The sequence below is a fragment of the Borostomias antarcticus genome (assembly GCF_949987555.1).
Source record: "Borostomias antarcticus genome assembly, chromosome: 22".
Classification (NCBI taxonomy): domain Eukaryota; kingdom Metazoa; phylum Chordata; class Actinopteri; order Stomiiformes; family Stomiidae; genus Borostomias; species Borostomias antarcticus.
This window is the reverse complement of record NC_140255.1, coordinates 16,949,388-16,974,387: the sequence shown is the minus strand read 5'-3', so window position 1 is coordinate 16,974,387 and position 25,000 is coordinate 16,949,388. Positions and strand designations below refer to the sequence as shown.

Below are 25,000 nucleotides of genomic sequence, written 5' to 3'. Positions count from 1 at the left end.
TAACACCAATACCTCAGTTATATAAGCACCAAGCTCTAACACCATACCTCAGTTATATGAGCACCAAGCTCTAACACCATACCTCAGTTATACGAGCACCATGCCCTAACAATATACCTCAGTTATACGAGCACCAAGCTCTAACACCATACCTCAGTTATATAAGCACCAAGCTCTAACAATATACCTCAGTTATACGAGCACCAAGCTCTAACACCATACCTCAGTTATATAAGCACCAAGCTCTAACAATATACCTCAGTTATACGAGCACCAAGCTCTAACACAATACCTCAGTTATATAAGCACCATGCCCTAACAATATACCTCAGTTATATAAGCACCATGCCCTAACAATATACCTCAGTTATATAAGCACCATGCCCTAACAATATACCTCAGTTATACGAGCACCATGCCCTAACACTATACCTCACAGAGCTACTGACCACACCTCCCCTCTGCTACAGAGATACTCACCACACCCCTCTCTGTGTGTCCCAGGTACCGTCTGAGTGGCCTGCCTGTGGACTACCAGAGCATGAACATCTCCAACCCAGACGTGACCAACCTGCTCCTGGAGGACCTCATCATCTGGACCAACTACGAGATCGAGGTGGCCGCCTACAACGGGGCGGGGCTCGGAACCTTCAGCCACAAGGTCACTGAGTGGACGCTGCAGGGAGGTGAGTTCACACACTCTCACTGCTCATTGGTCTGTAGGCCTGTCACTCACACCAACACAGAAATTCTCAAAAACTCAAAATTATGAGATCATATTCAATAGGGTTTAGTTTTTCCCCTGACGTAAATGCAGACACATTTAAATGTGGGAAGAGAACAATGGTAGCTCAACAATGCCTACAAAACAGTACTTGTATGTTCTAAAGTGTCTATTGAGCCGTGTAAGCGGGGCCTACACAGAACTTTTGACAAGGTCGGAAACTTCACTAGCAGACAGATGAGGCCCCCGAGGGCCCGCGAATTCATCACTTATCACCAGCAGACACAGCAGCTGAAACAGACAGCGCCGCAGGGAGGGGCACCTCACACCGCCTCCACTCCGTCTGGAAGGTGTTCTGTCTTCGTTTCCCTCCTCACGCCCCCCCCCCCCCTCCCCCCCTTCACCCTCTCTCGTCAGTGCCTACCATCGCCCCTGGCAACGTGCAGGTGGAGGCAGTCAACTCCACCACCATCCGCTTCACCTGGGCCGCCCCCAACCCCCAGTTCATCAACGGCATCAACCAGGGCTACAGGGTAAGGCGTGAACGTCTGGAGTGTCAGCCGGGCAGGGGGGGGGCGGGGGGAGGCGACAGGTGTGCGTCTCAGGAGGGGGGGGGGGGGGGGGGGGAGTACCGCCCGGAGAGAGACACGCTCGCTGCCTCGCAGACAGATGGCCTCGGTCTCTCCATTAGTCTCTCTGACCTCCTCTATCTGTGTTCGGCGTGTTGGTTTCCTCTTTGTCTCATTAGTCCTGTGTCTGTTCCTGTCTCGGGAACTTGGGTTTATCCCCTCTGGCAATGTCACAGTCTGGCTTTCCACCTCGGAGTCATTAGTCAATCGTGTGTGTGTGTGTGTGTGTGTGTGTGTGTTCGATAGATAGATTGATGATTGGCTGATTGATTGATTGTAGCATAGGGGGAATTACAGCTGTACGAGTCCATCCCTCTCTAATGTAGCACCGTGTTGCTGCTGCTATGTTTAGAATGAATGACGTCAATGTCTCTATCCAAGCAGAGAGTTTGTGAGAATCTATCTGGCTAGAGAGAGAGAGAGAGAGAGAGAGAGAGAGAGAGAGAGAGAGAGAGAGAGAAAGAGAGAGAGAATCAGTTGTCAAGAGTCAATGAGTTCCATTAGAATAGAACTGTGTATCAGAGAGAGAGAGAGAGAGAGAGAGAGAGACAGTAAGAGTTAATGCGCTTCATTTGAATGGAACAGTAGATCAGAGAGAGAGAGACAGACAGAGAGAAAGAGAGAGAGAGAGAGAGGGTTGGGCTCTCTCTGGGACCTCTCCTCTATGCCTCCCAGTCCCAGTCTTTTGGAGAGAGCAACATTGAGAGTGGGCAGGCGGTGCCCACACATACCCTCAGACCCGTGCCAGCTCCACCCTCTCCCAGAGACCAACCTCTCTGACAGGGAACTGATGATACAATAGTGATCTCCTTAGTAGAGCCTGGGGGACCAATCCTCAACACCTCAAATGGCTGTTCAGCGTTCCAGCTCTCACTCCGGTGATCTTCCGTCCATATTGTATTAGTGCAGATATTCTGGGGTTCCCCACCCCAGCCAAATCCTCCCTAGTCTACCCTAACCCACCTTCACCCTCTCTAACCCACCTTCACCCTCTCTAACCCTCCCTAACCCTCCCTAACCCTCCCTAACTCTCTCTAACCCTCCCTAACCCTCCCTAACCCTCTCTAACCCTCCCTAACCCTCTCTAACCCTCCATAACCCTCACTAACCCTCCCTAACCCTCCCTAACCCTCTCTAACCCTCTCTAACCCTCCCTAACCCTCTCTAACCCTCTCTAACCCTCCATAACCGTCCCTAACCCTCTCTAACCCTCTCTAACCCTCCCTAACCCTCTCTAACCCTCCCTAACCCTCTCTAACCCTCCATAACCCTCACTAACCCTCCCTAACCCTCTCTAACCCTCTCTAACCCTCCCTAACCCTCTCTAACCCTCTCTAACCCTCCATAACCGTCCCTAGCCCTCCCTAGCCCACCCTAACCCTCCCTAACCCTCCCTAACCCTCTCTAACCCTCCCTAACCCTCTCTAACCCTCTCTAACCCTCCATAACCGTCCCTAGCCCTCCCTAGCCCACCCTAACCCTCCCTAACCCTCCCTAACCCTCCCTAACCCTCTCTAACCCTCCCTAACCCACCTTCACCCTCTCTAACCCTCCCTAACCCTCCCTAACCCTCCCTAACCCTCTCTAACCCTCCCTAACCCTCTCTAACCCTCCCTAACCCTCTCTAACCCTCCATAACCGTCCCTAACCCTCCCTAGCCCACCCTAACCCTCCCTAACCCTCTCTCACCCTCCCTAGCCCACCGTAACCTTCCCTAACCCTCTCTAACCCTCCCTAGCCCACCCTAGCCCACCCTAACCCTCCCTAACCCTCCCTAGCCCACCCTAGCCCACCCTAACCCTCCCTAACCCTCCCTGACCCTCCCTCTCTAACCCACCCCAGGCAATCTTCCCTCCCTAATCCTCCCTAACCAAACTCCCTCCCTAACTCTTCATTTTTTTCTGGTATTTTTTTCTTCCAGCTCTTGGCGTGGGAGCCAGGGCAGGAAGAGGATGTCACCGTGGTGACGGTGCGGCCTAACTTCCAGGACAGCGTGCACGTGGGCTACGTGACGGGCCTGAAGAAGTTCACAGAGTACTACACCTCCGTACTGTGTTTCACCACGCCAGGGGACGGGCCCCACAGCACTGCCAAGGGCCTGAGAACGCATGAGGACAGTGAGTTACCATGTCCAGGAACACACACACACACACACTGATTATGACATTAGATTCTGACTTTAGATTATGCATGAGATTGAAGTGCATATGGTCCATTGACGGGTCACTGTGTCACATTCCCTAGCTCCTGGAGCTGTGGGTCACCTGAGCTTCACTGAGATCCTGGACACTTCCCTGAAGGTCAGCTGGAGGGAACCACACGAGAAGAATGGAGTTCTCACAGGTAGAGACCTCCACAGATCTATGCTAATGGTGATGTTGAGGAGGTCCTTCTAGACAGGATCATTCATATAGCACTAATAATGGTAATTTACTTTACATTATACATTTACATTACAGTCATTTAGACACTTTTATCCAAAGCAACTTACAATAATTGCATTTAACGTAAGAAAAGCCAATGTACTACTTGCCAGAACTCAGAAGTGCATCTCCTTTCTAAAACAAGTGAGTAAGAGCATAATCTAGCAGGTAATTAGGATCTTTCGTATGGCAGTGTTAATGGTAATGGTGAGTTAGGATCATTGATATAGCAGTGTTAATGGTAATGTTGAGTTAGGACCATTCATATAGCAGTGTTAATGGTAATGTTGAGTTAGGACCATTCATATAGCAGTGTTAATGGTAATGTTGAGTTAGGACCATTCATATAGCAGTGTTAATGGTAATGTTGAGTTAGGACCATTCATATAGCAGTGTTAATGGTAATGTTGAGTTAGGATCATTCATATAGCAGTGTTAATGGTAATGGTGAGTTAGGATCATTGGTATAGCAGTGTTAATGGTAATGTTGAGTTAGGATCATTCCTATAGCAGTGTTAATGGTAATGTTGAGTTAGGACCATTCATATAGCAGTGTTAATGGTAATGTTGAGTTAGGACCATTCATATAGCAGTGTTAATGGTAATGTTGAGTTAGGACCATTCATATAGCAGTGTTAATGGTAATGTTGAGTTAGGATCATTCATATAGCAGTGTTAATGGTAATGTTGAGTTAGGATCATTCATATAGCAGTGTTAATGGTAATGTTGAGTTAGGACCATTCATATAGCAGTGTTAATGGTAATGTTGAGTTAGGATCATTCATATAGCAGTGTTAATGGTAATGTTGAGTTAGGATCATTCATATAGCAGTGTTAATGGTAATGTTGAGTTAGGATCATTCATATAGCAGTGTTAATGGTAATGTTGAGTTAGGATCATTCATATAGCAGTGTTAATGGTAATGTTGAGTTAGGACCATTCATATAGCAGTGTTAATGGTAATGTTGAGTTAGGATCATTCATATAGCAGTGTTAATGGTAATGTTGAGTTAGGATCATTCATATAGCAGTGTTAATGGTAATGTTGAGTTAGGACCATTCATATAGCAGTGTTAATGGTAATGTTGAGTTAGGATCATTCATATAGCAGTGTTAATGGTAATGTTGAGTTAGGACCATTCATATAGCAGTGTTAATGGTAATGTTGAGTTAGGATCATTCATATAGCAGTGTTAATGGTAATGTTGAGTTAGGATCATTCATATAGCAGTGTTAATGGTAATGTTGAGTTAGGACCATTCATATAGCAGTGTTAATGGTAATGTTGAGTTAGGATCATTCATATAGCAGTGTTAATGGTAATGTTGAGTTAGGATCATTCATATAGCAGTGTTAATGGTAATGTTGAGTTAGGACCTGTCAGTTTTACCTCCGTAGTGACTGTCTCACAGTACTGCCACCCAGGTCACATGACTAGGGCTCTCTGGTCCCGCCCTGCTGAACACCCTGCTCTCCCTTCCTGCTCTGCAGGGTACCGGATCTCCTGGGAGGAGTTCAACCGCACCAACACGCGGGTCACGCACTACCTCCCCAACGTCACCCTGGAGTACCGCGTCACCGGACTCACCGCCCTCACCACCTACACCATCGAGGTGGCCGGCATGACCTCCAAGGGCCAGGGCCAGCTGTCCTCATCCACCATCTCCTCCGGCGTGCCCCCAGGTCCGCCTGCCCTCCCACCCGCACCCCCACCACATGGAGGCGTTAGCATGTTAGCATCCAGAGGGCTGATGCTTGTGAGACGGACGCCATTCCGCCCTGCGTCGCGTTCTTGTTGTGTAGCTTGTTCGTTTGACCCCTTGTTAAGGGATAGCCCAGCGCGGGATTTGAAGCCAGACCAGCACTGAGACAGACCAGAACTGACCAGAACAGACCCAGACCAGACTAGACCAGACCAGAACTGACCAGAACAGACCCAGACCAGACTAGACCAGACCAGAACTGACCAGAACAGACCCAGACCAGCACTGAGACAGACCAGAACTGACCAGAACAGACCCAGACCAGACTAGACCAGACCAGAACTGACCAGAACAGACCCAGACCAGACTAGACTAGACCAGACCAGACCAGCACTGTGACAGACCAGACCAGACCCAGACTAGACCAGACCCAGACTAGACCAGACTCAGACTAGACCAGACCAGACCCAGACTAGACCAGACCAGACCAGACCAGACCAGACCAGACCCAGACTAGACCAGACCCAGACTAGACTAGACTAGACTAGACCAGACTCAGACTAGACCAGACCAGACCAGACCAGACCAGACCAGACCAGACCAGACCAGACCCAGACTAGACCAGACCAGACCCAGACTAGACTAGACTAGACTAGACTAGACTAGACTAGACTAGACTAGACTAGACCAGACTCAGACTAGACTAGACCAGACCAGACCAGACCAGACCCAGACTAGACCAGACCAGACCAGACCAGCACTGAGACAGACCAGAACAGATCAGAACAGACCCAGACCAGACCAGACCAGACCAGCACTGAGACAGACCAGAACAGACTAGAACAGACCAGACCAGACCAGACCAGACCAGCACTGAGACAGACCAGAACTGACCAGAACAGACCCAGACCAGACTAGACCAGACCAGAACTGACCAGAACAGACCCAGACCAGACCAGAGCAGACTAGACACGACCAGACCAGACCAGACCAGACTAGACTAGACTAGACTAGACTAGACTAGACTAGACTAGACTAGACCAGACCAGACCAGACTAGACTCGACTCGACTCGACTCGACTCGACTAGACTAGACTAGACCAGACCAGACCAGACCAGACCAGACCAGACCAGACCAGACCAGACCAGACCAGACCAGACCAGCACTGAGAGAGGACTGTAAATCAGTCCTAGTTCTAGACCAGACCAGGCTACACCAGGACACTCACTTAGACTCTTCAGGGTCAGATTAGATTTCATTCCAGCTCCAGTGTCAGCAAACATGGGGGTGTCCAGAGACCATTTAAGATAATTCCAGTTTTACGAGTTCATATCAAAATGCAATAGTGTGCATAATAGAAATACAATACCACCAGTCAATTATTACTGGCCCGGCACTTTCGCTGACTCTGCATCTCTGAGAGGCTTTTCAGATGAAAGACCGGCCAATGGAGGCCTGCGGTTATAGCTCCCTGAATGGTGATTGGTTCAACTCCACTGTATTAAGACACTGGCTATTGCTCCACCTTAAGTATGTCTCTAAATGTCTGTGTCTGGAGCAGCCGCCCTGCCGATGGGCGTTCAGCAGGGCTGGTTTTACGGCTCTGGGGACGGACCTGTTCCTGTCGTTAAGAGAGAATTACGCCCGCACCTGGGAGGCTTCGCCCCTCTATGTGATTGGATGGCTCTCGATAGCGTTAGGAGAACGTTAGGAGGGCGTTAGGGTAGTGGGCCTGTGGCATTGCAGCCTGGCGTTCATAGCTAGCCATCAGCATTACTGGGATTTATGTCTGGGGCTTTGGAATAGGATCATAAAGGTGACTGGATAGAAAGACGGCTGGGGGAGCCATGTTATCAATCAGGCTCTTCACACAGAGAGAGAGAGAGAGAGAGAGAGAAGGAGAGAGAGGGAGAGGGAGAGGGAGAGAGAGGGAGAGAGAAGGGAGAGAGAGAGATGGAGTTGGAGGGCATACACACATCAATACTATCTCATACACAAAATCCCCTCTTTTTTGAGTCTAAGCTTCTGTTGACAGAGAATAAGCCATCCACATCACTGGTTACCAGATACTGTACAAACAGCGGGTTAGAAGATTGGATTGGATTGTTCAATATTGAATCAAATTGCCATTCATTGTGTGTCTGGTGCTACAAGCTTTTCTTCACAGGTCTAATCCAGTATTTATCTGATAAAAAGTTTGGACACAAGGGAATGGGGGTGAAAATGCAACACATATACTTGTTTTAGGTGCAATAGCCTTTTCCCGCCACTAGAGGGAAGTGGGGCCCAGTAACAGATTACCCCATGTGACCTCACATGTCTTCACTACGCAGCAGCGTGTCATGGCTCTGTCCCTCTCTCCTTCTGCTGCTCAGAGCTGCCCGGTCCTCCCACCAACATGGCCATCTCCAACATCGGCCCTCGCTCTGTCACCTTGCAGTTCAAGCCCGGCTACGACGGCAAGACCTCCATCTCCCGCTGGCAGGTGGAGGCCCAGGTAAGACAGGGCTCCACCCCAGGGAGGAGAGCCTATTCCTGGGCAATAGCTTGGCTCCGCTCGTCCCCCGTCTCTGTGGTGCAGGTCGACATGTCCCGACTATGTCCTTCCTCCCTCCCAGGTGGGGCTGATTGGAGAGACGGAGGACTGGGTCATGGTCCACCAGCTGCCCAACGAGCCGGACGCCCGCTCCCTGGAGGTGCCCGGCCTCAACCCCTACACCTTCTACAGGTGGGCACGCCGTCCCACCAACCTCCCCTCCCCTCCTACCACAGACTCACTCATCTATTCCAGAGACGCGTCGGGTGTCGCCGGGAACCCGCAGCTTGTGGTAACTCTGCCGGCGGTTCTGTTCTGCGCTGCTGCAGGTTCCGCATGCGGCAGGTGAACATCGTCGGGACCAGCCTCCCCAGCCAGCCCTCCAGGAAGATCCAGACCCTGCAGGCGCCCCCGGACGTGGCCCCCGCCAACGTGACCCTGCGCACGGCCAGTGAGACCAGCCTGTGGCTGCGATGGGTGGTAGGTGTCCCCCGCCCTGGAAAACCTCCACCGAAGAGAGACCTCAGGGAGAGAGGGAGGATGGGGTTATTGCAGATTTGTTGTAATGACGTTTCTCTCCATATCTCTCTCTCTCTCTCTCCTCCACTTCTCTCTCTCTCCTCTCCACTTCTCACTCTCTCTCTCTCTCCTCTCCTCCACTTCTCTCTCTGTCTCTCTCTCCCTCTCACCCTCTCTCTCTCCTCATCCACTTATCTCTCTCTCTCCCTATCTCTCTCTAGCTTCCCCCCACCCCCCTCTCTCTCTCTCTCTCTCTCTCTCAAGTCAAGTCATCAATAAGCTTTATTGGCATGACGTTTCATAATTAAACATGTTACCTAAGCACAAACATTAATATAAATAATGAATTAACCAATAATTTATTACGTATATTATGTATCTCAGTCTCTGTCTCTCTCTCCCTCCTCTCCTCCACTGTTCTCTCTGCCCCCCCCCCCAGCCCCTCCCAGAGTGGGAGTATAATGTGATATAACTCTCTCTCTCTCTCTCTCTCTCTCTCTACCTCCTCTCCTCCACTGTTCTCTCTGCCCCCCCAGCCCCTCCCAGAGTGGGAGTATAATGTAATATAACTCTCTCTCTCTCTCTCTCTCTCTCTCTGTCTCTCTCTCCCTCCTCTCCTCCACTGTTCTCTCTGCCCCCCCCAGCCCCTCCCAGAGTGGGAGTATAATGTAATATAACTCTCTCTCTCTCTCTCTCTCTCTGTCTCTCTCTCCCTTCTCTCCTCCACTGTTCTCTCTGCCCCCCCCAGCCCCTCCCAGAGTGGGAGTATAATGTAATATAACTCTCTCTCTCTCTCTCTCTCTCTCTCCCTCCTCTCCTCCACTGTTCTCTCTGCCCCCCCAGCCCCTCCCAGAGTGGGAGTATAATGGAAACGCGGAGCTGGTGGGATACAGGGTTCAGTACTCCAGGACCGGCTCGCTGGCCCGAGCGCTGTCCCAGCTCATAGCCGACCGGCTGGAGAGAGAGTTCACCATCGAGGACCTGGAGGAGTGGACGGAGTACGAGGTCCGGGTTCAGGCCATCAACGGCATCGGGACCGGGCCCTGGAGCCAGCCGGTCCGAGGCAGGACCAGGGAGTCTGGTGAGACCCGGCTCCGCCGGAGGAGGATGCTTCGACTGACCGGCCGCACGTTTCACTAGCTCACTCCTTCATACCGCAGTCCAGTTATTCACAGACAGACCTCAGACTTCTGATGACGGCCAAGTCCCTCCACGCTATTAAACCTTCCATATTACATCATCGTTATTATGTTATGTATGCACAGACCAGACACAGACCAGACACAGACCAGACACAGACCAGACACAGACCAGACACAGACCAGACACAGACCATACACAGACCAGACACAGACCAGACACAGACCAGACTCAGACCAGACTCAGACCAGACACAGACCAGACACAGACACAGACCAGACACAGACCAGACACAGACCAGACACAGACCAGACACAGACCAGACACAGACCAGACACAGACACAGACACAGACACAGACACAGACACAGGCCAGACACAGACCAGACACAGACCAGACACAGACCAGACACAGACCAGACACAGACACAGACACAGACACAGACACAGACACAGACACAGACACAGGCCAGACACAGACCAGACACAGACCAGACACAGACCAGACACAGACCAGACACAGACCAGACACAGACCATACACAGACCAGACACAGACCAGACACAGACCAGACACAGACCAGACACAGACCAGACACAGACCAGACACAGACCAGACACAGGCCATACACAGACCAGACACAGGCCATACACAGTGGGGGGGGGCAAGGGCATTTACATCCTTCCTTTCTTATGAAATAGAGACCAACCGACAGTATCTGCCTGGCTCCCTTCTAGGCCTCCTCTCGTCCTCCCTCTACCTCCTCCCTTCACCCTCCCTCCTCTTCCTCTTCTTCTCCCTGCCAGTGCAGCCGCTGTGGTTACCAGGCTTTAGGGAGCGAGGGAGCGAGGGAGGGAAGATGAGAGAGGGGAGGAGAGAGAGAGGGGAAGATGAGCGAGGGGATGAGAGAGAGAGGGGAAGGAGAGAGAGGGGGAAGGAGAGAGAGGGGGGAAGGAGAGAGAGAGGGAATGAGAGAGAGGGGGGAAGGAGAGAGAGAGGGGAGGAGAGAGAGAAGGAGGGAGAGAGGGAGAGGAGGAGAGAGAGAGGGGAGGAGAGAGAGAAGGAAAGAGAGAGAGAGAGAGAGAGAGAGACAGAGAGAAGGAAATTGGGAACACATGGGCCAGAATGTGGAATTCCTCTGCTCTTTCCACTCACTCCAGCAAATTCTTCTGAATCAGAGCCTGATGTCCAGGGCCGGCTGCCAGGCCGGAGAGACAGGGTCCCGCTCTGTTCCAGAGGCCCCCCCTCCCTGGCTACACTCACGTCTGGGTTACAATACTAGCAGCAGTGGTTCACCACAATGTATCTTTAGAGCTGCACACACACACACACACACACACACACACACACACACACACACACACACACACACACACACAAGAAAAGGACCCATGAACTGCATGGAATGCGTGACAAAAACTGTATTCCAGTTGAGTTCTAAAGCCGTTTGCTCTCTGGTCTCTCTCTTTCTCTCGTCTCTCTCTCTCCTGCTCTCTCTCTCCTGGTTGCTCTCTCTGTGCTCTATGCTGGTTTCTCTCTCCTGGTTTCTCTCTTGGTCTCTCTCTCTCCTGATCTCTCTCTATGGCCTCTCTCTGGTCTCTCTCCTGGTTTATCTCTCCTGGTCTCTCTCTGGTCTCCATCTCTGGTCTCTCTCTCTCTCCTGGTCTATCTCTGTGGTCTCTCTCTATGGTCTCTGTGGTCTCTCTCTCTCCTGGTCTCTCTCTGTGGTCTCTCTATGGTCTCTCTCTCTCTCCTGGTCTCTCTCTGTGGTCTCTCTCTGGTCTCTCTCTCTCTCCTGGTCTCTCTCTGGTGTCTCTCTCTCTGGTCTCTCTCTCTCTGGTCTCTCTCTCTCTCTCTGATCGCTCTCTCTGGTCTCTCTCTGTGGTCTCTCTCTCCTGGTCTCTCTCTTGGTCTCTCTCCTGGTCTCTCTGTCTCTCTGGTCTCTCTCTCTCTCTGATCGCTCTCTCTGGTCTCTCTCTGTTGTCTCTCTCCCTCCTGTCTCTCTCTCCTGGTCTCTCTATCCTGGTCTCCAGTCCCCTCCTGTGGGCCCACCAACGTGTCATCCTTCGCCACCACCTCCAGCAGTATCCTGGTGCGTTGGTTTGAGGTCCCCCAACCCGACCGCAACGGACTGATCCTGGGCTACAAGGTGTGTATGTGTGTGTGTGTGACAGTCAGCTTGTGTTACATAGTGATTCCTAGTGCATTGATGAACAACAACACAACCACCACCACAACAACAAGTCCAACACTTATCCAGCCCTTGTCCCCTCCTCTGCACCCCTCCCCCTCAGGTGGTGTACAAGGAGAAGGACTCGGACACCCCTCTGCAGTTCTGGACAGTAGAGGGCAACGCCAGCCACAGCGTCCAGCTGAGCGGCCTGGGGAAGTACGTCCTGTACCAGATCCAGGTGCTGGCCTTCACCCGCATGGGGGACGGCAGGCCCAGCTCCCCGCCCATCCTGGAGAGGACCCTGGACGACGGTAGGAGCTGCCGCCTGTCTAGAACCAGATGAGTCAGGCTATGGGTCTTGAGTTGACCAGTGGGAAGAGCTGTGCCGAGGTGCCAACCGTGTGCCCGTCTGTCCCCCCCCCCCAGTGCCAGGCCCTCCGGTGGGCATCCTGTTCCCCGAGGTGAGGACCACCTCCGTGCGTCTGATCTGGCAGTCGCCCTCCCAGCCCAACGGCATCATCCTGGGTGAGTCGCTCTGACCTCTGAAGCCTCAGTTCAGACCCTAGTTCTCCTGGCGTGCTCATAACGGATTCTCTGACCCCCCCTACCCCCACCCCACCCCTCCCCCTCTCAGCCTATCAGATCACGTACCGCCTCAACTCCACCAACAGCAACACGGCGGTGGTGGACGTTCTGAACCCCAGCGCGCGCCAGTACACCGTCACCTCGCTGAAGCCGGAGTCCGTCTACGTCTTCCGCCTCACGGCTCAGACACGCAAGGGCTGGGGGGAGGCGGCCGAGGCGTTGGTGGTCACCACCGAGAAGAGAGGTAACCCCGACACCCCACCCCCACCCCGCCAGACACACAGATGAGAAGGGAAGTGTTTTCTGTTGCAGCGGCAGGTGTGTGATCTGCGTGTTGACACAGCGTTGGAGAGTCACCCACAGTCGACACCAGGGGGTTTCCCAGACTGCTGCATGTCTTCTTGACAAACACGTCTCATCCTCCTCTCACACCCTCAGCACCTGTCTGTCCACTAGCTCATATATCCAGACCAGCAGTGAAGTTCACAGCCGCTTGATTTATAAGTCCCTTCAGCGATGCGTCGTTAGTTTAGTTTTATACAACGGTTAGTTCTGCTTCTTGATTCTGATTGGCTGGAAGCCGTGTTAAAATACTTTGTAACACACACCTAGGACTGCATATCACACTCTCTTTGGTCTCTCTCTGGTCTCTCTCTCTCACTGGTCTCTCTCTGGTCTCTCACTGGTCTGTCTATCCTGGTCTCTCTCTCCCTGGTCTCTCTCTACCTGGTCTCTCTCTGGTCTCTCTCTCTCTTTCACTGGTCTCTCTCTACCTGGTCTCTCTCTCCCTGGTCTCTCTCTGGTCTCTCTCTCTTTCACTGGTCTCTCTCCTGGTCTCTCTCTCTCTGGTCTCTCTCTCTGGTCTCTATGCTATCAGCTGTGAGTTGATCTGCTGCTGGGTGTGTAGTTGTCCTCACCGCCTCTCTCCTGCCCCCCCCCCCCAGCGCGGCCCCAGCCCGCCAGCCGCCCCTCGGTGCCCCAGGAACAGGTGCAGGCGCGCAGCGTGCTGTTGTCCTGGGAGCCGGGCAGCGACGGCCTGTCTCCCGTCCGGTACTACACGGTCCAGCTGAGGGAGCTGCCGGAGAGCAACTGGACCGTCCACTCCGCCTCGGTCAACCACGAGGCCAGCTCCTACACCGTGGACAGGTACAAACACCACCAAGCACACTACCCGCAGGTCGTACACTACCACCAAGCACGCTTCCTAATACAGTACCACCAAGCACACTACCCGCAGGTCGTACACTACCACCAAGGACGCTTCCTAATACAGTACCACCAAGCACACTACCTTCAGGTGGTACATTACCACCAAGCACACTACCTACATGTAGTACACTACCACCAAGCACACTACCTACAGGTAGTACACTACTACTATGGACTCTGCTGTGAATGTGTTGAAGCTCTGTAGTATATGAACTCCTGTTGCGACTGTGTCTTCTCTCTAGGTTGAAGCCCTTCACTTCCTACCAGTTCCGGGTCAAGGCCACCAACGACATCGGAGACAGTGACTACAGTGAGGAGAGTGAAGCCATCACCACACTGCAGGACGGTGAGTAGAACCATCAACAGTATGATGTGATCTTACTGCTGACGAGGCGTGACCTGCCTTCTCTGCCGTGCCAGTGTGTCTATGCACTGTGGCTTTGTTCTAACTGATGACTAGGCCTGCTCTCAAACAAGAGGGCTCTGTGGTGCCCTGGCGTTGGTGTGGCATAGCAGCCCTGTCTGACCAGCGTGGCAGGATGCTAGTGTACTGTTGGGGTGAGGACACCGTTGGCACACTGAATAGGTGATGTCATTCTCACCGTTTGCGGTTACTAGGAGACAACAGTCGTAAGTAACAAACACCCTGGCAAAGTATACCGAGTGTAACTAACCACCGAATCACCGCCTCCTCTACAAATCTTTCCAACTGCCATTTTATTTTTCAACGGGGGAAGTGTTTTTGTCTTTCATTCTAGCGTGTTTATTACCCGTAAATACCACTCTACAAGTTATAGTGTTGGGCAGATAGAATTGAACACAGTTATTACATTAAACTAACCTATGTCTGTCCTCTCTCTCCAGCTCCAGACCAGGCCCCCACAATCCTCTCTGTCACGCCACACACAACTACATCAGTGCTGATTCGCTGGCAGGTAACAACAAGAGACAAAGTGATTGGTCCTGTTGTGTGCTTTAGTCTGAAGTCAAATCCACACAGCTGTCAATCACAGGGCTGTAATGAGAGGGGGCTGTAGTGTCTAGGGTACACTTAGACTGGATGGAACACACACCTTCTCCTCTCTCCAACCACCATAGCTCTACCAGCAGGCCATGAAGGGGAAATGGAGGCCCTCGAGGCCACCGCCACGGTTTTATAGAGATTGAAGTGCTTGTTAGAGTGTTTTCTCTTTTTCCTGGTCTTGACTCATGTTTTCCTCCGGGGGCTTTCTCTGAGTGACTCAGCTGAGTGCGAGGTCAGGACGCGGGGCTGATACCTGCTTGGACGGGCCTGAGTGGGTGGGGGGTCAGTGAGATGATCAACAGTTCAGTTAGAGGAGGAATACAAATGAGGGACGAGGTAACATTACACACAAATACACAGGTCCTGACCTAACCGACTCTCCCTGTCCCACCCACAGCCTCCGCCTGAGGAGAGAATCAACGGCATCCTGCTTGGCTTCAGGATCCGGTACCGGGAGCTCCTGTACGACCGGCTTCGAAGCTTCTCTGTCCGCGCTGTCAACTCCCCCTCCGCCGTATGGGCTGAGCTCACCTGTGAGTGACCAACCAGCCCACAACCTCTTCACAACCTTCCAAAGCCCTTCCACAACCTCTCAGTTAACCCCCTCCCCTCCAGCACACTGCTGTACCTCAGCCAACCCAACCTCAGTTTTTTTTAATTAGTACCATCGGTGATAGGCTGTTATTATGTTACCTGAAGCTGCAGCTGTTTACCTGCTGTATCATCTCTCCTTGGTTCAGTTACTGTGGGTTTCTTTCAACTCACTCCTCTGTGGGGCTGTGTGGGGGTTTGAGGTGATTCTAGCACACCATGGGATGGTGGAGCTTTTAACTAATGCCTTATCTGGTCTCTCTTCTCTATCCTTTATCTGGTCTCTCTTCTCTATCCTTTATCTGGTCTCTCTTCTCTATCCTTTCTCTGGTCTCTCTTCTCTATCCTGTATCTGGTCTCTCATCTCTATCCTTTATCTGGTCTCTCTTCTCTATCCTTTATCTGGTCTCTCTTCTCTATTCTTTATCTGGTCTCTCTTCTCTATCCTTTATCTGGTCTCTCTTCTCTATTCTTTATCTGGTCTCTCTTCTCTATCCTTCATCTGGTCTCTCTTCTCTATCCTTTATCTGGTCTCTCTTCTCTTTCCTTTATCTGGTCTCTCTTCTCTATCCTTTATCTGGTCTCTCTTCTCTATCCTTTATCTGGTCTCCCTTCTCTATTCTTTATCTGGTCTCTCTTCTCTATTCTTTATCTGGTCTCTCTTCTCTATCCTTTATCTGGTCTCTCTTCTCTATTCTTTATCTGGTCTCTTATCTATTCTTTATCTGGTCTCTCTTCTCTATTCTTTATCTGGTCTCTCTTCTCTATTCTTTATCTGGTCTCTCTTCTCTATCCTTTATCTGGTCTCTCTTCGGTCCTTCCCACAGCTCCCTACAGCGTACGCAACCTGAGCGAGTCTTCTCTCACCCACTATGAGCTGGACGGTAAGTCTTCATATGTCACACACAACACACATAAACACATAAACACATACCAACACATGCACACGCACTCACACCCGCACGCCCGCACGCACACACACACACACACATACACACCACACACTGCACACCAACACACACTCTCTCTCTCTCTCTCTCTCTCTCTCTCGCTCTCTCTCTCTCACACACACACACACACACACACACACACATACACACCACACACTGCACACCAACACACACTCTCTCTCTTTCTCTCTCTCTCTCTCTCTCTCTCTCTCTCTCACACACACACACACACACACACACACACACACACAGCATGGCTTGCCAGGTCTTTTGAGTCCAGCTGCTTTTGTTTCGAGTCAGGAAATGTTGTGAGAAAACCGAGTTGACGGAATCAGATTGAGCAATTACCATCGGAGCTGTGTTAGTCTGGCCTGACAGCCGGCTCTCCGACACTGCTGGAGCGCTGATGCATGGATGTTGATGTGAACTGAGCTCTCTCTCTGCTCCGGCTCCGGGGTCCAAGTCTCTCTTTGGATCACCTACCTTCACTTATTTTTACAAGAACGCCTAAACCAGATGGGCACTTTTTTTTTATACCGTACTTCCTCTCCAACACTCAAGAATAACTCATCGCTCATGTCCCTGGCTACACATAGAGAACTCCCAGGTATGTTCTCACACACTTAATAAACAGATATATGTTGTTGGTGATGATTTTTGTTGTCGTTGTTATTTTTGTCGCAGACCTCAGCAAACACAAGCGCTACGAGATCCGACTGAGCGTGTACAACGCCGTTGGGGAGGGGCCAGCCAGCACGCCTCAGGAGGTGTTCGTGGGCGAGGCGGGTACGTCGCTGGCACCCTTCACCTGCATGTGTTTCATTAGTGTCTTAAGTCAACACCAGGAAGTTCCGGCCGGATCTGAACGCCCGCACACCTGCCCACCCTGGGAGCAGGGGAGGATTATTCTGGCTGCACGGCCGGCCACCCCGACAGACGGACTACAAGTCCATTCAGGTTCCCCCCTGTTGGGTTGTCTGCGCTAAACACACACATCTCTGACTGCGTGAGTGTGGGAGCTTAGAGCTGGGAGAGTCCTTCCTGTTCTGTTCGACTGTCATTATCAGCCCACACACCGCGAGTGCCGGGATGCCAGGAGAAGCAAAGCTGTTGAATATCAAACGCTGAGACCCCGTCCAGATATAATATTGTTTCAGTGACGTTGGCCTGATCTCCCTCCCACAGTTCCCACAGCGCCCCCTCAGAACGTGGCCATCCAGTCAGCTACCGCCACCCAGCTGGACGTGACCTGGGAGCCCCCTCCCCAGAACGCCCAGAACGGCGACATCCAGGGTTACAAGGTCAGCCCCCCTCCCCACTGCCACGGGCTTCGGAATCCTCTCTGCCTCGTGGGGCTTTGACAGTGCGGGCGTGGCAAGAGACGAGTGTTGAGTGGTTGTTGTCCGTTTCCAGATCTACTTCTGGGAGTTCCAGCGTAAGAACGAGACGGAGCGTCTGCGTACGCTGTTCCTGCCCGAGGGCGGGGTGAAGCTGAAGAACCTGACGGGCTACACCACCTACATGATCAGCGTGGCGCCCTTCAACGCCGCAGGAGACGGCCCACGCAGCCCCCCGACCAGAGCTCGCACCCAGCAGGCCGGTGAGCACCACACACACACACACACACACACACACACACACACACACACACACACTCACTCTCTGTCTCACACACACGCACACATACACACACACACACACACACACTCACTCTCTGTCTCACACACACGCACACACACACACACACACACACACACAAACACACACACACACACGCACTCACTCTCTGTCTCACACACACGCACACATACACACACACACACACGCACACACTCTCTGTCTCACACACACACACACACACACACACACAAACACACACACACACACACACACACACACACACACACACACAGACTCTGTCTCACACACACACACACACACACACGCACGCACACACTCTCTGACTCACACACACACACACACATACACACACATACACTCACACACTCTCTCTCTCATACACATACACACACACACACAAACACACGCACACACTCCCTCTCACACACCCGCACACATGCTCACACACGCACACACACACACACACACACACACACACACACACACACACACACACACACACACACAGGGTTGAAGAGTTCTTCTGCCAGTTGGCCTAGGGGTGGACAAGCCTGTGCCAGGTTCAGCAGAAGCGTCTGTGACTGCGCCCATGCAGGAGTTTGGCCTTCACCCATCAGCCACCTCTGAGTCGCTGGACGGGTAGAGGAGGGGCAGGTCATGACTGTGCCAGCTTGATAAGGCTGACCTGATGGTCCGCATTCATGCTTTGTATTTCACTGTCTTATTACAGGCTCTGCTGAACATAAAAGGTGACTAGAGGGCAAGGTAACACTGCAGCCTCATGAATAAAACACTGAGGGTGAAGTTTGAACATTCCGGTCAATCTAGACTGTAAATGCTATTCTATCTAATCTAAGGGGTGCTAGAAGCCAGGTGGCATTACAGAGATGTTTTTGCTTTAAGGCCCTGGAGCGTCTAGGGTTTAAAATCATAGTCAACACAGGGGTGACAGAGATTACAGTGCCTGCAGAGGGACATATTCTTATTTTATTTAAATAATAATCCTCTCTAGCAGTGCAGGCGCTTCCCTAACTGTCAAAACACAGCGGTAGAAGAACCTAGGTTAGATAAACCGTCATTCCTGGAATTCCTGATAATAAATGAGAAAGAGCTAAGCAACAGTAATCACTTCATATAGAGTCTCTTATTCTATATGGTTTATGTACAGTTGCTTACTCTATTGGGTTTATATAGAGTCTCTATAGGGTTTATATAGAGCATCTTACTCTATTGGGTTTATATAGAGTCTCTATAGGGTTTATATAGAGTATCTTACTCTATTGGGTTTATATAGAGTCTCTATAGGGTTTATATAGAGTATCTTACTCTATTGGGTTTATATAGAGTATCTATAGGGTTTATATAGAGTATCTTACTCTATAGGGTTTATATAGAGTCTCTATAGGGTTTATATAGAGTATCTTACTCTATAGGGTTTATATAGAGTCTCTATAGGGTTTATATAGAGTATCTTACTCTATAGGGTTTATATAGAGTCTCTATAGGGTTTATATAGATTATCTTACTCTATAGGGTTTATATAGAGTCTCCTTAGGGTTTATATAGAGTATCTTACTCTATAGGGTTTATATAGAGTCTCTATAGGGTTTATATAGAGTATCTTACTCTATAGGGTTTATATAGAGTCTCTATAGGGTTTATATAGAGTATCTTACTCTATAGGGTTTATATAGAGTCTCTACAGGGTTTATATAGAGTATCTTACTCTATTGGGTTTATATAGAGTCTGTATAGTGTTTATATAGAGTATCTTACTCTATTGGGTTTATATAGAGTCTCTATAGGGTTTATATAGAGTATCTTACTCTATAGGGTTTATAGTCTCTACACTCTATACTGTATAACTCTATAGTCTCTTACTTTATAGAGTTTATATGCTATTGGATTCCTGTACAAAAGTATATTGAATATTATATTAAAAACCTCCAAGGGGGTATAGACGTGCACAGATAAGTACTACCCAGCTATTTAAAGATGCTAGGAGCAATCCATATACACAGAAATTAATATATCTGCACAGGGCAGGTAGTGTACTGGTTAACTGCTTCATTTAAGGTGGGCCTATCTTCTGAATCCTACGTTACAACAGGGCACCTCCTGAGGTCTGAACACAGCTGATATTGTGTGTTAAAGAAGCTAATAAGGTGTAGAAATGGGACCGATCCGATCCAGTCAATCATAGGATACAGTTCACGTTTCCCTCAGACCACCCGTAGCTCACTGAACTAGCCTACATTTTCAGACCGTTCACTTATGTTTGCACGCTATGCTGAAAAAAGTTTTAAATAGTTTGCAAAAGACCACTAGTATCGGTATCGGATCGGTAGCGGCAGATATCCAAATTCTGGTATCGGAATCGGATCGGAACTGAAAAAAGTGGATGGGTGCATCTCTAATAAGGTGTAGTGTAAATGACCCCCCTCTGCGTACTAGACTCTTGGGAGAGACCTACAGTATGTATGTGTTCTCATAGGGGGGCGGGTGACATAGCATGAAAGATAATTTTAAAAAAGCTTTCAGAATGTTCTGGCAAGATGTTCTTAACCTCTGTCTGCACGCCAAGAAATGTGTGGACGCGTGCTAAATAAGCATCAGCTCCCAATCAATGGAGTCTTTCAAACACCAGCCTCGTCTGCTGGGTCCCTGCAGAGCAGAGGAAGTTCTGGACACGTCTGGAGAGGGTCGCGGGGTTCCTGCCGTCTCTTGGACATGCTGCCCGCCCACTGGCTCACTGTCCTGAGTCGCGGTGGAAGACAGGAGACTGTTTCATCCCTTAGAAGAAAACAAAGCATACACACACACACACACACACACACACACACACACACACACACACACACACACACACAGACTCTACAATCGGTTTGAAACAGGCTTTTTTTTTTACATGATTGGGAACATTTGGACAGTGTTGGAGTGTTTAGTAGGTTGGGAGAGTGTTTAGTAGGACTGGGGGGGGGGGGGGGGGCTAGGGGTGGGGTCACGTCTTCACGCTGCCAGGAGGAATGGATGACAGGCTGGATGAGCAGAGAGGGGATGAGAGGCGATATCAGGAGACCGTCGGCAGGCCTGTGAGCAGAGAGCCTCCCGTTCCCAGAGAGAGAACAGCAGGGCCACACAGTCCAATCTCCACCCGCATGTTACAGTGAGACCCTGAAGGCCGAACAGCTTGTGTTTAAGGGGCTGATGTTCCCAGCGGTCCTAACCTCGGTCATCCGTTACAGCCCCCAGCGCCCCGGGCTTCATCCACTTCAGCGAGCTGACCACCACCTCCGTCAACGTGTCGTGGGGCGAGCCCGTCTACCCCAACGGCATCATCGAGGGCTACCGCCTGGTCTACGAACCCTGCACCCCCATCGACGGTAAGACCCGCCCCTCCGCATCTCCACACCCCACCTCACCTGTCTTAGCCGTCAACATATCAAATCACACACACACACGCAATTTATACACACTTTACTCACTGTTGATCATGACTTAGCCAGTAACCTGAACTAATGTGTGCCTGTGTTGGAGCGCCTTGTTGCCAGGGGTGTAAGACCCGCCTTAAATGTGGTGTGATTTGTCTAGAGCCTTCCGTGGCCTGTGCCGACTGTCTTCACTCCCCCTCCCCCCCAGGCGTCAGTAAGATCGTCACGGTCGACGTAAAGGGCCCCCCCTTCTGGATCAAGATCAGGGACCTGGCGGACGGGGTCACCTACAACTTCCGTCTCCACGCCAAAACCTTCACCTATGGGCCAGAGGTGGAGGCCAACATCACCACCGGCCCAGGGGAAGGTCTGTCTGTCTGGCTCACTGTCCGTCTGTCTGGCTGGCTGTCTGGCTAACTGTATGTCTGGATTTCTGACTGTTTGTCTGGCTGACTGTATGTCTATCTGTCTGTCTGGCTATCTATCTGTCTGTCTGTCTGTCAGTCTGGTGGTCTGCCCACTATACACTCTAGATACTGTATTTTTATCTAATTAACTTTTTAACTGCCCCCCCCACCAGGAGCACCGGGCCCCCCAGGAGAGCCCTTCATCTCCCGCTACGGCTCGGCCCTCACCATCCACTGGGCCAGCGGCGACCCCGGGCGCTCCCCCATCACGCGCTACGTCATCGAGGCCAGACCCTCAGGTCAGCACACCACCGCTCCCAGGACATAGCCTGGTCCACACCCCTGCCACTGAGCTATTAACCACACCCCACTGCTCCCCAGGACATAGCCTGGTCCACACCCCTGCCACTGAGCTATTAACCACACCCCACTGCTCCCCAGGACATAGCCTGGTCCACACCCCTGCCACTGAGCTATATGTTAACCACACCCCACTGCTCCCCAGGACATACTCTGGTCCACACCCCTGCCACTGAGCTATTAACCACACCCCACTGCTCCCCAGGACATAGCCTGGTCCACACCCCTGCCCCTGAGCTATATGTTAGATTCGAGCCTAGGCATTGATATGATCTGTTAAACCGGCCAGATTCGAGCCTAGGCGTTGATATGATCTGTTAACCTGGACAGAGCCTAGGCGTTGATATGATCTGTTAACCTGGACAGATTCTAGCCTAGGCGTTGATATGATCTGTTAACCTGGACAGATTCTAGCCTAGGCGTTGATATGATCTGTTAACCTGGACAGATTCTAGCCTAGGCGTTGATATGATCTGTTAACCTGGACCGATTCTAGCCTAGGCGTTGATCCGTGACTGTGCCAGAAGGCATCAACAGATGCTGTACCAGAGCACGGATCAGCAGTCTTTAATGGCTGTATTGATTGTGGTTCAATGATGGAGACAAATGGCGTCAGGTTTCAGCTGTGATTGGCAGGACTGGGGGGGGCATGGGCGACCCGGGAGCAAAACCTGCTTCATACTACTCCCAAGAGGAGGACCAGTGCAGTGAAATTTCAAATACATAGACTTCGAGTGAAAAAAGAACTTCAGGAGAAAGAAACGGTTGAATCGAGAATTTATTGAGCAAGCCTAACACAGGGGTCGAAACATAAGGCAATACTGAATTAGAACAATGTGCATTTACTTTATAACCTGGCATCTGGCCAGGAATCACATGACTAACATTAAAAGACAAGCCCATTAAACACTCTATATGGTCACAAAGTGTGACTGCTGACAAAAACTGCTGACTGACAAAAACAAGACAAAGGCCCTCTATTGAGCCTTAAATTGACACAATTCAAAGTGATTTGAGGTTATTCATTATTTTATACAAATGATTACTACATATAATAATAATACAGACATGTGATGAATGTAATACAGTATAAAAAATATACTACACCAGTATGCTTGAACCAAACCAACCCCCTTCAACCCCCTCTGCTCCAACCAGATGCCACCGGCTACTTGACACTAAATATTCACATTATTACATAGTCAAGATATGCCCCAGATATGCCCCACGCTGGTTAGACCTTCATCACTGAATCTCCCCACTGTTGCACTTCACATGAACTCTGGTGATTGCTTATGTTTCTGAGCACGTAATAAAAGCTGTCAAAACTCCTCCTCCTTAGATTTAACACGATAGCACTCAGACCTTATGGTGTTTGGCGGCTTCTACAAAGTAAACAGAGAGCCATCTCGTATTCCTGGTGATTAATTATGCCTCCTCTCTCTGGCAGTAATGTGTGTCGTCAAGTTTATGACAACAGTGAAATGTATGAGTTGTGTAATGTTTTCTGATATGGTATCACGATTTCACTGATGTTTACATTACTCCCTCTCCACCCTGCTATAGATGAGGGATTGTGGGATATCTTGATCAAGGACATCCCAAAGGAAGTGACATCATACACGTTCAACATGGACATCCTGAAGCAAGGGGTCAGTTATGACTTCCGGGTCATTGGGGTCAATGACTATGGCTACGGCACTCCCAGCCCACCCTCTCCCTCCATATCTGGTGAGTCGTCGCACGCTGGGTAACGTCGCTGTGACCACGATAGCTGGCTGCTTGTAATACCGTCATTAACATCCTGGTGCAGTCAGGTCTCTAAATGTTCTCTCTCTACGTGTCAAGTCCATGCTTTCCTTACTACTGTCACTGTCTCCTCCAGCCCAAAAGGTGGCGCCGTTCTATGAGGAGTGGTGGTTCCTGGTGGTGGTGGCCTTGGTGGGCCTCATCTTCATCCTCCTCCTCGTTTTCATCCTCATCATCAGGGGCCAGAGCAAGAAGTACGCCAAGAAGTCTGACTCAGGTGAGGAGGACTTAATAATAATAATAATAATAATAATAATAATAATAATAACTAAAGAAATCTGACTCAGGTGGGCACCAAGGACGACACGCTCTGTTCACACAGCTCACAGGAATGATGAAAGGTAGAGGGGCAGGAGAGACAGAAGAGAGAGAGAAAGGGAGATGAGAGAGAGAAGGGCGGGGAAGAGAAGAAGAGGAGAAAGAGAAAGGCCTAGTTATGCAGTCAGTACAGCTGTGACATCAGCGGGTATTTCCTCCCACTCAGCAGTCCTGCCGCGCGCGTGTCAGCGGCCGTGCCAGGCTGCCAGGCGTGGGGGGCGGGGCCAGGCGATAGAGCGGGGGCAGGCTGCCCGGCGAGGGGGCGAGACCGCCACGGGTCACTGTCTATCACCGTGACTCAGAGAGGAAACACAAGAGGCTCCTTCTTACTCACAAAGAGCCCCCCCCCTCCCCCTTCCTGCAGCGGGCCAGTGGACCGGTCCGCTCCACTCCTCTGTGTTAGCAGTGGGTCACCTAGACTCATCTCGGAGTGATCCATGTTATCGGGGGGGGGGGGGGGGGGGGCTGGTGGTTATAGGTGTGACCCAGGGCTGGTCTCTCATAGCACACAGTCAGAACAACACCAGTCCATCAGTCAGATCTTCCCTCCTCTGCAGACTTCATTGAGGGTTTCAATAGAGGTCGATTAGTTTGTTCCACAGACCTGCAGGATCGAGTATCAATTAGATATCAAATGTTGGACAGTGGACACACTGTAGATGGATGGAATATACGTAGCTGTGAAGTGGAAATACTACTAAAGAAACTAGGACCTGATCCTAATCCATCCCACACTGCAGATCTCCTAAACCCTGACGATCTCTAACGCTGACCCTGGCCTGTGGTCACACACAGTGTCTTCCTGTATGTACCCCGCAGGTAACAG

At 50.8% G+C, this 25,000-nt stretch overlaps 1 protein-coding gene across 1 annotated transcript in view; it reads left to right on the top strand.

Moving 5' to 3' along the window:
- Positions 1–25,000, top strand: part of sdk2b (sidekick cell adhesion molecule 2b) — a gene marked incomplete at both ends in the record, with an annotated part of 92,828 nt that overhangs the window by 49,550 nt on the left and 18,278 nt on the right. The window contains 27 exons of the mRNA XM_084455865.1: positions 505–686; positions 1,142–1,257; positions 3,275–3,470; positions 3,598–3,696; positions 5,270–5,461; positions 7,858–7,979; positions 8,101–8,210; positions 8,348–8,498; positions 9,381–9,618; positions 11,710–11,825; positions 11,971–12,160; positions 12,276–12,374; positions 12,484–12,678; positions 13,379–13,580; positions 13,886–13,989; positions 14,508–14,578; positions 15,065–15,200; positions 16,086–16,142; positions 16,893–16,994; positions 17,394–17,509; positions 17,622–17,808; positions 21,095–21,232; positions 21,489–21,647; positions 21,861–21,986; positions 23,614–23,778; positions 23,933–24,073; positions 24,994–25,000. The exon at positions 24,994–25,000 is cut by the window's right edge and continues 132 nt beyond it. Coding sequence (XP_084311991.1) covers positions 505–686; positions 1,142–1,257; positions 3,275–3,470; positions 3,598–3,696; positions 5,270–5,461; positions 7,858–7,979; positions 8,101–8,210; positions 8,348–8,498; positions 9,381–9,618; positions 11,710–11,825; positions 11,971–12,160; positions 12,276–12,374; positions 12,484–12,678; positions 13,379–13,580; positions 13,886–13,989; positions 14,508–14,578; positions 15,065–15,200; positions 16,086–16,142; positions 16,893–16,994; positions 17,394–17,509; positions 17,622–17,808; positions 21,095–21,232; positions 21,489–21,647; positions 21,861–21,986; positions 23,614–23,778; positions 23,933–24,073; positions 24,994–25,000 — 3,717 coding nt within the window. The remainder of the gene's footprint in view (positions 1–504; positions 687–1,141; positions 1,258–3,274; positions 3,471–3,597; positions 3,697–5,269; positions 5,462–7,857; positions 7,980–8,100; positions 8,211–8,347; positions 8,499–9,380; positions 9,619–11,709; positions 11,826–11,970; positions 12,161–12,275; positions 12,375–12,483; positions 12,679–13,378; positions 13,581–13,885; positions 13,990–14,507; positions 14,579–15,064; positions 15,201–16,085; positions 16,143–16,892; positions 16,995–17,393; positions 17,510–17,621; positions 17,809–21,094; positions 21,233–21,488; positions 21,648–21,860; positions 21,987–23,613; positions 23,779–23,932; positions 24,074–24,993) is intronic.